The following is a 16367-nucleotide window of genomic DNA, read 5'->3' as shown; positions in this document are numbered from 1 at the left end:
TTAGTTCAATTACTTTCACCTTCATTAATTTGTTCAATTTGTTTACATTATGATTTCATTCCGTTGTCTGATAGTTTCCCGCTTCGTGATCAGAGATGTCTGATCACGTATTCACGTTGTGCCCAAGTGGCTCCAATCTGTTTAATTCATTCCTCTTAATTTATGCAACTCAATTCAGTTTGAAAAACTGTCTCTTGTTCTCCCGCTCCGCAAGTAAGCGAAACAAAAGTTAAAGTAGATCTCGCTCCGCGAATCACTCATAAACATTCTGTCTGCATACTCGCAACGCGAATCACCACATCAAAATAATAAAGTACGACATGCAGTATGGCCAAATTTTGCGATCTCGTACTTTGGAATACCAATTATATACTTTCAGCAGCTCGAAATCAACAACCAACGACGCTCCTGACTGAGGCGAAGAGAGAGGATGCAAGCTTTCATTCCCAATGCAGTCAGGTTTTGGAGAAGCAGACTAAAGGCACAGTCGTCTAACGCTTCTTTGATTTTCTCAGTATTAGTCTTTCTCTATTGCTTAAATTTTGTGCTGCTCTAACGAAATTCATCATTTTTGGTTGGTCTTCCGACGTTAAGAACTTTACTAGGTCAGGCAACTGAAACAGTGAGCTGGTGTATGCAGCTCTTGTCTCAGGAATTGCTCCTTGAACGACAAACCAGCTTTAATAATTGGTAGACCAGTTTGATTCTCGAGGTTCTCGCTTTGTAACGAAACAGTTATTTTTCCAAGGTGTTGTTTGTTGGAAATTATCAAAGTTCCCCAGTCTGTTCACTTCATCAAAGGGGCTCATACATCGCAGTGAATAGGTCGTATTTGGAGCGCCAAGACAATTTCACTGAATTTTACACTCTTATCCCTGCTATTTAAGAGTGGAATCGGCTTTACATCCTTATTCTCGCTTAATAACGGTGGAATACGGGCGTACACCTTGGCCCGGGGAAACACTTGTTGTTGATTTTTTTATTCCAGAAACTTGGTATGAAATTAAGGTTGACATTGCACTCCCCGCTGAATGGGCGAGACAAAAAAAATAGAAAATCTGCCCTCTTTCTTTGGGTAACTTTAATTAGAATGGTTTCTCTACAACCTATCTAGGCTGATGAACGAAAATAGTTTTCCAACAAAAGCACCCACATTAGACATAGGGCTCAGAAGCTAACATCTTGTTCGATTAGCAATGTTGTTGTGCCGCGTATAGCGGTAACTTTGGTAACCAACTGGAGGATAATAAACAATCTGTGGATTCAAGACTTTGTTTATTGGATAGAACTGCGCTCTGCTTCAATGGTCTTCTCGCCGTCTCAAAAAACCCTCCGAAGGACCCAAAAATCGATTGGAATGAAAAGAATTCATCAATTGGTGGATTTTTGTGCAGTTTGTTTAGATTTCCTGTCTTCAAGAGCAAGATGTCCTGACGCAAGAGCAAGATCAACTTTCGGCACCGCATCTGAACCTAGACTGGCTTGTAATGGAGGATTGGCAGTCATGTCCAAGTATACTCGCTTTCCTGACACCTAATAAGTTTCGCTTGTCAGAGAGTTGCACATGGTCTAATATATCAGAATTCGTCATTTGCAGTATGGGCAAATTTTGCGATCTCGTACTTTGGAATACCAATTATATACTTTCAGCAGCTCGAAATCAACAACCAACGACGCTCCTGACTGAGGCGAAGAGAGCGGGTGCAAGCGTTCATTCCCAATGCAGTCTGGTTTTCAGGAAGCAGACTAAAGGCACAGTCGTCTAATGCTTCTTTGATTTTCTCAGTAGTAGTCTTTCTGTATTGCTTAAATTTTGTACTGTTCTAACGAAATTCATCATTTTTGGTTGGTCTTTGGACGTTAAGAACTTTACTAGGTCAGGCAACTGAAGCAGTGAAAAGGTGCATGCAACTCTTGTCTAATGTGTTGCTCTTTGAACGACAAACCGGCTTTAATAATTGGTAGACCAGTTTGATTCTCGAGTTTCTCGCTTTGTAACGAAACAGTTATTTTTCCAAGGTGTTGTTTGTTGGAAATTATCAAAGTTCCCCAGTTTGTTCACTTCATCAAATGGGCTCATACATCGCAGTGAATAGGTCGTATTTGGAGAGCCAAGACAATTTCGCTGAATTCGCATTGCAAACAGTAAATCATCTCCATAAACTAAGTTACCGGAGAAAGCCTCAACTCTTTTCGTTAAACAGGATAATGTGTATCTTGGCTAGCCTATGGCAGCCTCCTGTATTTCGAGACCCTCATTATTGTTACCTTTAATGCTATCAATTGAAATTAGGTGAAGGCTTAAAAGAGTTTTGAAACTTCAGTTTTTCCACCTGTGGACCCCAACTTTCCCATTGAAGTCAGCTTTCCAATGCTTTGCAAAATTTTCCTTTTGTAACAAAAATGCCAATGTTGAGGTAGCATCAAGGCTGTGAAAGGCCTGGTAGTGTGTCATAAATTGCACTTATAAGTGGGCTAAGGGTTAATGGGAACAAAAGAGGCCCCAAGGGATCTCACTGATGCTCTCCTGATTGGCTGCATATAGAACAATTGCTAAAATTAAGTTCGCTTTGTTTGGAATGTTAAAAAATTTCTAACACCGCTACACTGGTCAACAAGGGCCTGACTGGATGAAGCATAGTGCTCCTGTTGACAAGACTAAGGCATTATTGAAGTCATTTTGCAAACTTCCACTTGATTGAATGCAGACTGTTTTTTCCATGAGTTGCTAATAGGATTTTAAAATCCGTACAAGTTTATTTTTGCCTTAATACCACAGCCGACAGTCTTCTGCTTTCCTATGGTCAAATATTTTTGGCCTTTTTTGTCCAACTGCCCTTCTGTTTTGTGTCATCCCTACTAGAGGTACGTAGCAGGCATTTATGGAGGAAAACAGTTTTTTGTCAGCTCTTAAGACACCCATGTTATCTAAGCGGCCTTCAACGCAAATTGGCAAAACTTTGGGCTAGCTTCAAGGGAATACCAAGGGCACGAACCAAAATGTCAGAAAGTTTTGGCTAAAAATAGTTTTCGGGTCAGGAACCGCCGGAGGGAGGGTGGAACAAAACAGACTCAAAATGACTTTTTCAGATTGTATCTTTTAAGAGCTTGACAGAAAAGGATTGATTTGAGAAACCTCCCAGTACATGTGGGGGCGCTTTGATTGGATCTCATCAGTGTGTGGCAGTTGTTAAATCCTCTCCACGCTCAGTGATCCTATGCTGATGCTTTTGTTAACAATTAAGGGGCTGAAGATTGCTCAGGTAGAAATGTTTTCCTCGTCAATCGCATTTGCAACCATATACAGCAGAACCAATCCACGTGCAATATTGAGTTTATTTTTTACTCGGGCTATTTTAATGAAGACAACTGGGTATTCTCATAGCACATGATGTTGCTTTTTATCTTGGATATCTACCCGAGATTTTTAGTCCGATTGCTCTGTTCGTTTCCAAGCTCTGCCGATCATTGCTCGGCATTTCTTGAAAGATGGGTTTACAGATGTTAGAGAGTTTCCTGGTGGAATAAACAGGTAAAGCCAGAAGGCTTCAGTTTGCTGTATGAGTCTGTTGAAGCAAACTGCTCTACACGATAAGCGAAGAAATGTGTTCTATGCTCAAATAAATATTTGACACCTATTAATTTTGATTTTCGATACATTTTTTTCGTTTCTGATTGTTAACAACTGAACTCCGCGAATTTGTTAATGTTAATTGTTCCGAAAACACAATAAAATTTTGGAGGAAGTTTGTTCAGATGGAAACAAAAGCAGTTGTGTCAAAAAACAAGATTGATAGAACTTGTTTGACTTTGAATACGATGCAGACCTTTTTTCCTTGAAATAATGTTTTATCATATTTTCGAATTGTTTTTTAGAAAAGTTTTTATTATGCCTTTAAAAAATCACGTTTTATTTAATTTGAACGCTTTCAGCCTTTAATACAAAATACCAAATCCGAAATTCCAAATTCAAATTCCCAATTCCAAATTTAATTTAGCTTTTGTTTTTCGGAAGCTTTCGTGCAAATGCTACAAATCTATGTAGGTATGATAGATTTTAGGTTTTGCGATTGGTGAGGTAACAGGATAGAACAACCAGGATCGGAAACCCCGGAATGACCTCGGATGAAACCCCATGCAATAACACACTGGGGTTTTTCCAAAAACGTAACCCATTATTATTTTCAAAGCTGATCAAAGTTTGAAAAGGGAACTAAATTCTGTATAATGAGTGCAAATTAACGATGTCTTTATACAAAAGTTCCATAACTAATTAAACGAGACATTTACTCTAATATTACTAAGACTCATCAATAAAAAATAGCAGCCTTATTGTAGTCTCTCTGTTCACTCTTGTTTTTGTTCACTTAACGAAACAGTGAACTGAGTCAGATCTTTAGTATTTCCAATGTTGAACAAATTGGAGGAGTCAGATGGTGACGTTTTCAGTCTCAGAGGTGGCGGGGGTGGAATTTGGACGTATGGATCTTCCGATTCCAGACTCACAACCGATTCCGTCCTAATAAAAGTCAAACCTTTCATTGATTCCGCAATTGATGTGGGGGTAAATTGTCCGTTTGCTGAGAGTAATGGAGCCGGTTTGTCACTCTGACTAGATTGATAGTCGTTATTTGGTCTTGCGGCAGTGAAAGTCATGGGGGAATTTAGATTGTTGCTTAGTTGAGGCAACGTTGGGGGAACAAAAGCTTCTGGTCGGCGAACAAATGAATTGTTGTCAACTTCACTGTTAACATTATTTGGAGAAACTCCACGACGTGAATTCCTGGAACCCGGGCTGGAGGGCACCAGATATGGTTGCAAGGTTACGGGGTCAATCGACAAATGGACCCCAGCAGTTGGGGGAGGGGGTTTTGGACCCCTTTTAAGGGAATGCCCTGGATAAACTGAGATCTTCTGGAAAATATCGGGTGAGTTTCGCATTGATTCTGAATCCTGGACGTGCGTTGAAATATAAGGGTTAGAAATTTTTTGGTTTGGTTTTTGAGATTGTATATTTGGTGATGATGATAGTGATTGATGATTTGGTTGTGTTGAATGTATTGCTTGAGCTTGGTCAATGCTGGTTAGCGTTTCTGTACTTCCGTTCAAAGTGTCGGGTGAGTTTGATAGTTCCTCGTCCATCGTAAAGTTGCCCGAGTCCTCTTCGATTTCCACCCTTGATCGATTTGGTTTCCCATCATTTTGTTTTGTCTCGTCACTTTTTGGGACATTTTGTGGGTCTGAAGTGTCGATCATTGGCGTTTCGTAATGATCAGATGCCGGACTATCGAGATCTATGCTACAATACGGGTTATCTGTGGGAGTTATGGCATCTAGGAATCTTTCAGTGTCCATACTCATGATGTCACTTTCGAAATCCGATTCCTTTTTAATTGATGATGTTATCATTTTAAGATAAATCAAAATTCGCTTTTGATGACCTAGTTTATCAATCCCCATTTCCATTAAATCTTCCATTGTTGCTTTAGTTAACTCACACAGAGTATTAAATTCAGACTTCATAAACAAATTTGTATACTCTGATAAATGTATGCCCTCGAGAAACTCTGGAACCGAGTCTGGAATTTCTTTGAACAATTTTGGCGACCTTATAAGGATTTGGTTGTTGTTAAAATAGTCTACCAGGCGCTTTCTTTGATCTGGGTTTGTCACACCGACAGCCGCTAAATCGGCACTAGACATTCGAACAGCAGTATAGCTGTCGTAGCCACTTTCGATAAACATTTTGGCAAAACGCTGTAAGTCCGGATCAGGAAAGATTTGCTCCAGCGCCTGGATCTCATTGACTTTTGAAAATGCCGAATGATGCGATAAAGAATACAGAATTTTGTTGGCTTCTTCGCTTAAAATTTCGCAGCTACCTGACGCTTTGTCATAATGAGATATTTCATTCTGCTCAATTGTAGGTAAATTGACGTTCAGTTGGTTTGGTAATTTCTGAGCCAAAGGTTTAAGGGGCATTTTAAACCGTTCAAAATCGAGATTATTAGGCACATTTTGGGGTTGTTTTACACTGATCATAGCACCAGAAAACTGTTCAGAAACCCAGTCTGAACTGACCCGTTTTTGCTCGTCAAATGAAGAAACATCAACTCTTATGTAATTTGCATTGGGCGACGCTTGAGAGTTGGAATATCTTTCTAAAGATTGCCTTCTTGTGAGTTCGGGCTTTGGCGGACTTCGCTTGGGGTATCCGAGAGTTCTAGGCAACAATTCCACACATTCTTTCGGAAAGTAGCCAGATCGGTTATTAACAAACCCTTTCCATAAATTCGACCCATTTTGCTCTGTAACTGTTACGATATCGCCAATATTCAGTAAAAGATGGCTTGAATTTGGTATTGTGTCGTATTTTTTAATCACTCTCGCCTTTAATGACGTCATGCATTCGTGAAGATATTGTTTCACGTCGGCACATCCCGCTTGACTTACATATTTGTTCAGTTTGTCAAGAGCAGTTTCGCCATTTTTGTTTGTTTTAAAAACATCCGCACCGTTTTGAACTAAAAATTGAACAATTTTGAGCTTTCCGCTCAAAGCGGCGTCGTGGAGTACAGTTCCAGTTGAATAAACTTGATTGACATTGCAACCGAATTGAATCAAAAGTCTGATGCAATCAACATGGCCGTTTATAACCGCAAGTTGTAAAGGTGATAAATTTGTGAAGTTATCTTCCGAAACTGTGCTTGAAATTGACCCCGACCTTGTAATTTGGTCTTCAGGAAACCTTTGCGAAATATTACCGTTAATAACACTTTTTGAATCGGGATTTTGCAAACAAATTTTCAAAACCTGTTCTTTTCCAAACTCAGCCGCCGTTTCAATGGCAGTTTTGCCAAACTTATCCACTACTAGTAATTGGGCGCCGCATTTTAATAGGGCGATGCAAACTAAGCCGTGGCCGTCTCTTGCCGCAATATGTAGAGCCGTTTGCCCTTCCTCGTCCTGGGCATTTACATTAGCCCCATAACTGGCCAACTGGTAAATTGACGCGTCCAGACCACTATAAGCAGCATAATGTAAAGGTGTATGACCAGTAATATCGCTTAAATTGCAATCAAGGTTAAAGGTCAAAAGCAGAGTTAAAACATCAAATTGACTCGTTAAAGCTGCTTTGTGTAAAGCTGTCAGGCCGTTTTCATCGCGATAATAGAGTTTCCGACTTTTAAGCCCATTGGAGCCTTTAGCACGCAAATGGCGCAGAATTTTTTCAACCGCTGCGGCGTTATGGTAAGCAACAGCTGCGTATAAATCGCGAGGACTCATGGCAATTTTGCATTATTAGACATTAAATTTTGCAGAAAGTCATTCGAATGCTCGACGCTATTTTGACTGTAAAATCAAAAACTCTCATAATGCATCATCGAACTTTAAGTTTAACTGCTTCGATGCCCATATAAAAACAAAACATACGCAAAAATATGCTGACGATTACAAAAATTTTGATCGTAGAATTTTTTCATAAAAACGACTAAAAGCATGAACACGCAGGTATATTATGGTTAAGATAATTGGTATATAAATTTAGAATAATATTTAGCCAAATAATGATCAAATTTGGTAATATATAATAACGAGATGAGAAAAGGTTTAAGCAGGTAGAATCAATTATAAAATTCCAGCGAGCAGGTCTTATATTTAATTACTCAACAGCTTAAAATCAGTTTCTTCTGATAGATATCTCAAACGTACTAAAGTATGCTTGAAATAAATTGATATGCTATTCAGAACAAAACGTGAAGTCACACAATAACGCTTAGAAATCACGCGGCAACATTTATAGTACTCTCGAAGATACATTAAACACTGCAGCTGTATAGCCCTGTTTCACTTATAACCAATTAGTTATAACTGATTCTGCTCATTTAGATACTGATGTAAATGAAATACTAGTTATGGTGTACGGTATAATAACATAACCAACAGAAATTAGTACATCGCGCTCGGCCGTTAGACACTTTCGGTTATTAAGAACGTTTTAGTAAATATCCATTTGGTAAATGACCAGAAATAACAAGACTTATTACTATCAAGACAAAGAAAGTGTGTACAAAATATAGCAGAAAACGTGTGAAAAGAAGATTTAACAGCACAATAAGAACAAAATTGTCTGAAATTTTGACTATTTCGAGACTTTTCCAGCAGTACCCAAATCACATGAGCGAAGTTTCCTTGACTTCCACAGTCAAAAGGAGTGAAAGTTTGTTAATGAACAAAGTAAAGGAAAAGTTTGCACAAAATAGGGAAGCGTTTTCTGTTTTTGTAATTTGTTTACGTTTCAGCCCCACTTGAAACTTAGCTGGTTTTTCTTGGGGCAATTTAGTTTTTGGTACAGTTTGTTTAATTCCTTTCTAACTTAGCCCGTGTTTATCAATTGGTTTTGTACTTTGATTATATGGCGGAGCAAATTAGTGGAAATTTGAGTGTTAAGTATATTTTAACATGGAACTCATACAAGCGTTGAATTAAGTCTATATAGATTAACGCTTCATAAGAGCATTGAAAGTGTGTTTGTCTTTGCATGTTAGGAGCGAAAGGGTGTCAAAGCCAAGTAAAAATATACAAATTGGGCCACACGGTTGTTCACTTCGGGCTCTCATTTCATTTCACAAATCGAAGAATATGCGTATGAGTTGAATCGATTGAAACCTAACAAAGCGTGAAAGAAACTGCAAACGGATTGCAGTATTGTTAGTCCTATTTTAAGTGAAAATCGTACTCATGCAAGTTAAATAAACCAGTGAAAACAAAACTGAATAATGCAGAGATGACTTTAAGCGAGTCAACTAGTTTTTAGTAGTGTTTAAAACTCTTACTCGACATATGAGTCAATTCATATGATTCATTCAGCACATTAAAAAATCCGACGGAAAATTTCGTTGTGCGCCTTAAAAGTTTCCGAAGCAATTGAGGTTAGAAATTCAGACAAATCGGCCAATTTAGCGTATACTTCAGAAGGCAAAAAGACAAAAGATTGCTTTGAAAAATATAAAACTGTGGAATTAAAGAACAGAAAGCCGAATCGCGGTTTGATGTGCGAAGCACAGCAACTGCTCCAACCCATACGTTTCTTTCTATAAAAGTCAACAAGGCGGCTCGTTAATGTGCGTTCGCACATGATGTTCCGACCCGAGCTCATAACATTTTTGACTTAATTGTCAACCAAATGAAGAGATAACAAAAATAGATGTTTGAATTTAAAAAAAATGCTACATTTTAAGTTAATTAATCACACTAAATTCTGCCTCGATGAAATAGCAATCATAGGTTTAATTCATGTGACATCAATAACTCATCACATTAAGTCGTATGGCAAAGAAAAATACATCAAAACCACGAAATTTTTGAGAAAACCCATAGTATCAAAGTCAAAAAATTCTACAGCTTTCAACGGAAGGCATTTAATACGCTGAATTATGCTTAGATGATGTGACGACTAGGATGTTTGTCATTCAAAATTTATCAATAAGACATTACAACAAGTCATTGACTATGAAAACAACAACAAAAACCAAAATCCAAAAGTTCGGTAGAAAATTGAGAGAAGAAAGTGTCGAAGCTATTTAAACCATAAGCTTTTTTCTCTGAAAACTTTTTCAACGATCCACTGAACGTTTTCACTAAGCCAATGGGAGCTATCAATATTAGGATAATGTAATACGATTTCAAAAGGAACCAAAAGTACTAAAAAAAATCCAAAAATTATGAAAATTATGAAAACTCGTGCACAGAATTCAAAAAAACCAATAGTTAGAAGACAAAACCGCTAACTAGATAAATTGTTGCTGATGTAGGAAAAAAGCGGTTCTGTCATTACCGAGACTGACTTACAATCCACGAAAATAAGCTTAAGATTGATTTATGTTCAAAAAAAAATAAAAAAATATTTTTAAAGTCTTAACAGCCATTAAACTCAAAAGCTTTCATAGGAATTCAATGAATACGCTCAGCTATGCCACGATGTGAATACAAGGATGTTTATAATGCCTAGGTTATCAATAAGACATCACAATATGTCTTATGACTATGAAAAAAAACAACAAATACAGACAAAAACCAAAAATTCTTTAGAAAAAAGGCTGAAGAAAGTGTTGAAGTCATTTAAACCATATTTTTTCTCAGAAAGTTTTATATATGATCCTTTGGACGTCTTCACTAAAGGAAGATGTAGCCATCAATATTAGGATGACGTGATAAGATTTCAAAATGAACCAATAAAACGAAATGTCCAAAAAATTTTAAAAAAATTTGAAATCTTGTGGCATTGAAGACGTATAACCAATAGTTATTTGAAAAAGCCGCCATTGAGATTAACTTATGTTGCAGTGGTATGAAGGAGTTCAATCGTGTTTTTACTGAGACGAATTTACTGTTCACAAAAATTTGTTTATGGTTTACTAATTTTAAAAAACTTTCGAAAATTTATTTTCAAAGTCTTAACAGCCATTAGCAGCTGTCCACTCACAGCACTAGATAGGTTCACTTAATGCTCATCAGCAAATCTATTGCACCTTTAGTCGACAAGTTTATGCCATAGGATTATAAAACTTTAGTAAAACCTCAAAAAATAAATCAAAATTTCATTTGAGTTTACGAAATTTGAGATACGATTCCAAAAGAAAACATGGGCGATCCCTTCGAAACCATTTTTTTGTTCATAGGGCTTCATTTGATCGTAAAAGAGGTTTGTCATTAACGGAACTTGATATTAAAAGTGTCTAGTAATCTCTAGGTGACTTGAAAAAACAAAAAAAGTGCAAAATTTTCTGAAAAAGAGCTCCCAAACCTAATTCGAATTTTTATTATATATTAAACTTCCCTCTAAGACTAAAACTAGTCTTTATTATCTCCTTTCGTCTATTAAAAACCTAAAATTGATTTACTTTTTGGCGTGAAATCTAGTTTTGAATTAAAATTTTCGTAGAAAAAACGTTAATTCGAACGAAAATTACGGTAAAAGTGAACAAAAGTGAACCAAATATCCAGTGTTCACATGAAACTTTAAACCTCGATAACCCCTCGAAAAAAACGAAATTGGAAAAAAACCTTTTTAATTGCGAATTCTACGCTGGACGAGCTTTTTAATGATACCACGCACATTTCTCTACGATGAATATATCGGTCGGCCAAAATTCACGGAACAAAAAAAAACCATTTGAGTATATAGTTCCTCCCCCCCCACAAGTGGGGTCGGAACAACTAGGTATGAAAAAGCTAAATTTTAAAATATATATAGCTGTATAGCTGATGGATTGCCAGAAAAACTGCCGTTGCTTCATGGACATATTGCTTAAAAATAGCAATCGGACGAACTCAATAGTGAGAAAAACTCAATAGTCATCAATAAAAGATTTTAATAGTATGAGTTTGCCCGATTTTTTTAATTAAGAAGAATTGTGTCTAAAAACTTGCCTCAAATTGTTTTCGGTTGAGTTTTTTCTTATTCACAGAACTCTTCGTTAAAACAGGCAAAAGCCATGTTGAGACTGAGGAAAACCAAGCGTGACCAAAAAAACTACGTGCAGATCAACAAGAAATTTCATAAATAAAAAATGGACGTCACACTTAACCCAGCAGTTGCGTGCATAATTTTTACTAAAATAAAACTATGCTCAGCTAATATATATATATTTAAAAATATATATATTTATCTATAAATATAAATAGATAAATATATATATATATATATATATATATATATATATATATATATATATAATTATATATATATATAAATATGTATATATATATATATATATATATAAATATAAATATGACGAAAATCACGCGTGACCAGAAATCTACGTGCAGATCAACAAAAAATTTCATAAGCTTCAATTTTAATAAAGCAAAATTTATGTTGAACTAATTTTCCAACTAAAATTTTGCTTTTATTGAGTCATAGATAACCTGATGCAAAAACAACAAAAACGAGAGCAGATAAATAATAGGGGTTGTTGGAGTACATAACTACATAACCATTTCAGCACATTTTAACAAAAACTATTGACGTTATTATTGAAATTCATTAGTTTCAATGGCATTTGAAGATCTGCTTACTGAGCCGAAGCGAAAAGTAGAAAACAAAGCATTGCTTGTAATTTTAATAGCAACAAGACCAAAAGTGGAAAATTTTCTGGAAAAATGTCAAACCTTTAGTTTACTTGCTTAAAATTCAAAACTGATAAAAGATAGGAAGCTAGCAATAAAGAACTAGGAGCAGCAACTGACAAAACAATCAAACAGCAATATAACCAGCAACATACACACAAGCAATTGTTGAGAAGCCGAGAAGCTAAAAGCAAAAACCAAATTAGGCAGAGAATCTCATGAAATTGGATGTTATTTGTATTTTTTGCCTCTTTTTGTTTTTTTTGGCTGCAAACTCAATGACAACAAAACAAGCAACTTCAAGCTCGATTTGCTATAAAAATTTTAAAACCCACTTCTACAAAAAGCAAAATTGTTAAAATTTGAGAAATTATTGCGTTCGAGTTTGGAAAAACAGTCACACCTGAAAACCACTATCAATCATGTGCCCTTTTGCTACTTCAGTCTGACATTCACAGTTTACATATATAAATATATGAGCCATTTTGAGACTTAGGAAAACCACGCTTGACGAGAAAGTTACGTGCAGATCAAAAAAATTCATAAATAAAAAAATGGACGGCACACTTAGCCAGGCTGTTGCGTGCAGAAATTTTACTAACGCAAAAACAATGCTAAACTACTTATCCAACCACTAATATGCTTTTAAAGAAAAATAGACGGCCTGAACTAAAAACAAGAAAAACGAGAGCACATAAATAAAAGTGGTTGTTGTTGGAGTACATAACCATTTCAGTACGTTTTAACAAAAACTTTAGTTTACGTTTTAAACATTCAAAACTGATTAATGATAGGAAATTAGCAACAAAAAATTAGGAGCTGCAAATGACAAAACAAACAACAAACAGCAACCTAACCAGCAACATACGCATAAACATTTGTTTTTAAGCCTAAAAGCTAAAGCAAAAACCAAATTTAGGCAGAGAATCTCATGAAATTGGATGTTGTTTGTATTTTTTGCCTCTTTTTGTTTTTTTGGCTGCAAACTCAATGACAACAAAACAAGCAACTTCAAGCTCGATTTGCTATAAAACTTTTAAAACCCACATCTACAAAAAGCAAAATTGTTAAAATTTGAGAAATTATGCGTTCGAGTTTGGAAAAACAGTCACACCTGAAAACCACTATCAATCCTGTGCCCTTTTGCTACTTCCGTCTGACATTCACAGTTTACATATATAAATATATGAGACATTTTGAGACTTAGGAAAACCACGCGTGACGAGAAAGTTATGTGCAGATCAAAAAAATTCATAAATAAAAAAAATGGACGGCACACTTAGCCAGGCCCTTGCGTGCAGAAATTTTACTAAAGCAAAAACAATGCTAAACTACTTATCCAACCACTAATATGCTTTTAAAGAATAATAGACGCCCTGAACTAAAAACAAGAAAAACGAGAGCACATAAATAATAGTGGTTGTTGTTGGAGTACATAACCATTTCAGTACGTTTTAACAAAAACTTTAGTTTACGTTTTAAACATTCAAAACTGATTAATGATAGGAAATTAGCAACAAAAAATTAGGAGCTGCAAATGACAAAACAAACAACAAACAGCAACCTAACCAGCAACATACGCATAAACATTTGTTTTTAAGCCTAAAAGCTAAAGCAAAAACCAAATTTAGGCAGAGAATCTCATGAAATTGGATGTTGTTTGTATTTTTTGCCTCTTTTTGTTTTTTTGGCTGCAAACTCAATGAAAACAAAACAAGCAACTTCAAGCTCGATTTGCTATAAAACTTTTAAAACCCACATCTACAAAAAGCAAAATGGTTAAAATTTGAGAAATTATGCGTTCGAGTTTGGAAAAACAGTCACACCTGAAAACCACTATCAATCCTGTGCCCTTTTGCTACTTCCGTCTGACATTCACAGTTTACATATATAAATATATGAGACATTTTGAGACTTAGGAAAACCACGCGTGACGAGAAAGTTATGTGCAGATCAAAAAAATTCATAAATAAAAAAAATGGACGGCACACTTAGCCAGGCTCTTGCGTGCAGAAATTTTACTAACGCAAAAAAAATGCTAAACTACTTATCCAACCACTAATATGCTTTTAAAGAATAATAGACGGCCTGAAGTAAAAACAAGAAAAACGAGAGCACATAAATAATAGTGGTTGTTGTTGGAGTACATAACCATTTCAGTACGTTTTAACAAAAACTTTAGTTTACGTTTTAAACATTCAAAATTGATTAATGATAGGAAATTAGCAACAAAAAATTAGGAGCTGCAAATGACAAAACAAACAACAAACAGCAACCTAACCAGCAACATACGCATAAACATTTGTTGTTAAGCTTAAAAGCTAAAGCAAAAACCAAATTTAGGCAGAGAATCTCATGAAATTGGATGTTGTTTGTATTTTTTGCCTCTTTCTGTGTTTTTGGCTGCAAACTCAATGACAACAAAACAAGCAACTTCAAGCTCGATTAGCTATAAAACTTTTAAAACCCACTTCTACAAAAAGCAAAATTGTTAAATTTTGAGAAATTATGCGTTCGAGTTTGGAAAAACAGTCACACCTGAAAACCACTATCAATCCTCTGCCCTTTTGCTACTTCAGTCTGACATTCACAGTTTACATATATAAATATATGAGCCATTTTGAGACTTAGGAAAACCACGCGTGACGAGAAAGTTACGTGCAGATCAAAAAAATTCATAAATAAAAAAATGGACGGCACACTTAGCCAGGCTGTTGCGTGCAACAATTTTACTAACGCAAAAACAATGCTAAACTACTTATCCAACCACTAATATGCTTTTAAAGAAAAATAGACGGCCTGAACTAAAAACAAGAAAAACGAGAGCACATAAATACTAGTGGTTGTTGTTAGAGTACATAACCATTTCAGTACGTTTTAACAAAAACTTTAGTTTACGTTTTAAACATTCAAAACTGATTAATGATAGGAAATTAGCAACAAAAAACTAGGAGCTGCAAATGACAAAATAAACAACAAACAGCAACCTAACCAGCAACATACGCATAAACATTTGTTGTTAAGCCTAAAAGCTAAAGCAAAAACCAAATTTAGGCAGAGAATCTCATGAAATTGGATGTTGTTTGTATTTTTTGCCACTTTTCGTTTTTTTTTGGCTGCAAACTCAATGAGAACAAAACAAGCAACTTCAAGCTCGATTTGCTATAAAACTTTTAAAACCCAGTTCTACAAAAAGCAAAATTGTTAAAATTTGAGAAATTATGCGTTCGAGTTTGGAAAAACAGTCACACCTGAAAACCACTATCAATCCTGTGCCCTTTTGCTACTTCAGTCTGACATTCACAGTTTACATATATAAATATATGAGCCATTTTGAGACTTAGGAAAACCACGCGTGACGAGAAAGTTACGTGCAGATCAAAAAAATTCATAAATAAAAAAATGGACGGCACACTTAGCCAGGCTGTTGCGTGCAGAAATTTTACTAACGCAAAAACAATGCTAAACTACTTATCCAACATCTAATATGCTTTTAAAGAATAATAGACGGCCTGAAATAAAAACAAGAAAAACGAGAGCACATAAATAATAGTGGTTGTTGTTGGAGTACATAACCATTTCAGTACGTTTTAACAAAAACTTCAGTTTACGTTTTAAACATTCAAAACTGATTAATGATAGGGAATTAGCAACAAAAAACTAGGAGCTGCAAATGACAAAACAAACAACAAACAGCAACCTAACCAGCAACATACGCATAAACATTTGTTGTTAAACCTAAAAGCTAAAGCAAAAACCAAATTTAGGCAGAGAATTTCATGAGACTGGAGAAAATTGTATTTACTTTTTGCTTCTTTTTTGGGTGTTTTTGGATGCAAATTCAATGACAACAAAACAAGCAACTTCAAGCTTGATTTGTCCTTAAAACTTTTGAAAGCCCACTGCTACAAAAAGCAAAATTTTTAAAATGGAGAAATTATGCGTTCGAGTATGGAAAAATAGTCACAACTGAAAACCACAACCAATCTTATGTCCTATTGCTACTTCAGCCTGACACTTACAGTATACATACATATATATATATATATATATATATATATATATATATATATGACGAAAATCACGCGTGACCAGAAATCTACGTGCAGATCAACAAAAAATTTCAGAAGCTTCAATTTTTCTAAAGCAACATTTATGTTGAACTACTTTTCCAACTAAATTTTCGCTTTTAATGTGTCATAGATAACCTGATGCAAAAACACAAAAAACGAGTG

General features: G+C 35.6%; 1 protein-coding gene across 1 annotated transcript; it reads right to left on the bottom strand.

The window, feature by feature from the left end:
* Positions 1-4194: 4194 nt before the first annotated feature.
* On the bottom strand, positions 4195-8206 carry LOC142342848 (uncharacterized). Its single transcript, XM_075394471.1, has one exon. The coding sequence runs from the start codon at positions 7285-7287 to the stop codon at positions 4348-4350; it is 2940 nt and encodes a 979-aa protein (XP_075250586.1). The 5' UTR covers positions 7288-8206; the 3' UTR covers positions 4195-4347.
* Positions 8207-16367: the final 8161 nt, after the last annotated feature.

This window comes from Convolutriloba macropyga, chromosome 7 (genome assembly GCF_964194025.1).
Source record: "Convolutriloba macropyga chromosome 7, txConMacr16.3, whole genome shotgun sequence".
Taxonomy (NCBI): domain Eukaryota; kingdom Metazoa; phylum Xenacoelomorpha; order Acoela; family Convolutidae; genus Convolutriloba; species Convolutriloba macropyga.
This window is presented reverse-complemented; position numbering and strand designations above follow the sequence as displayed.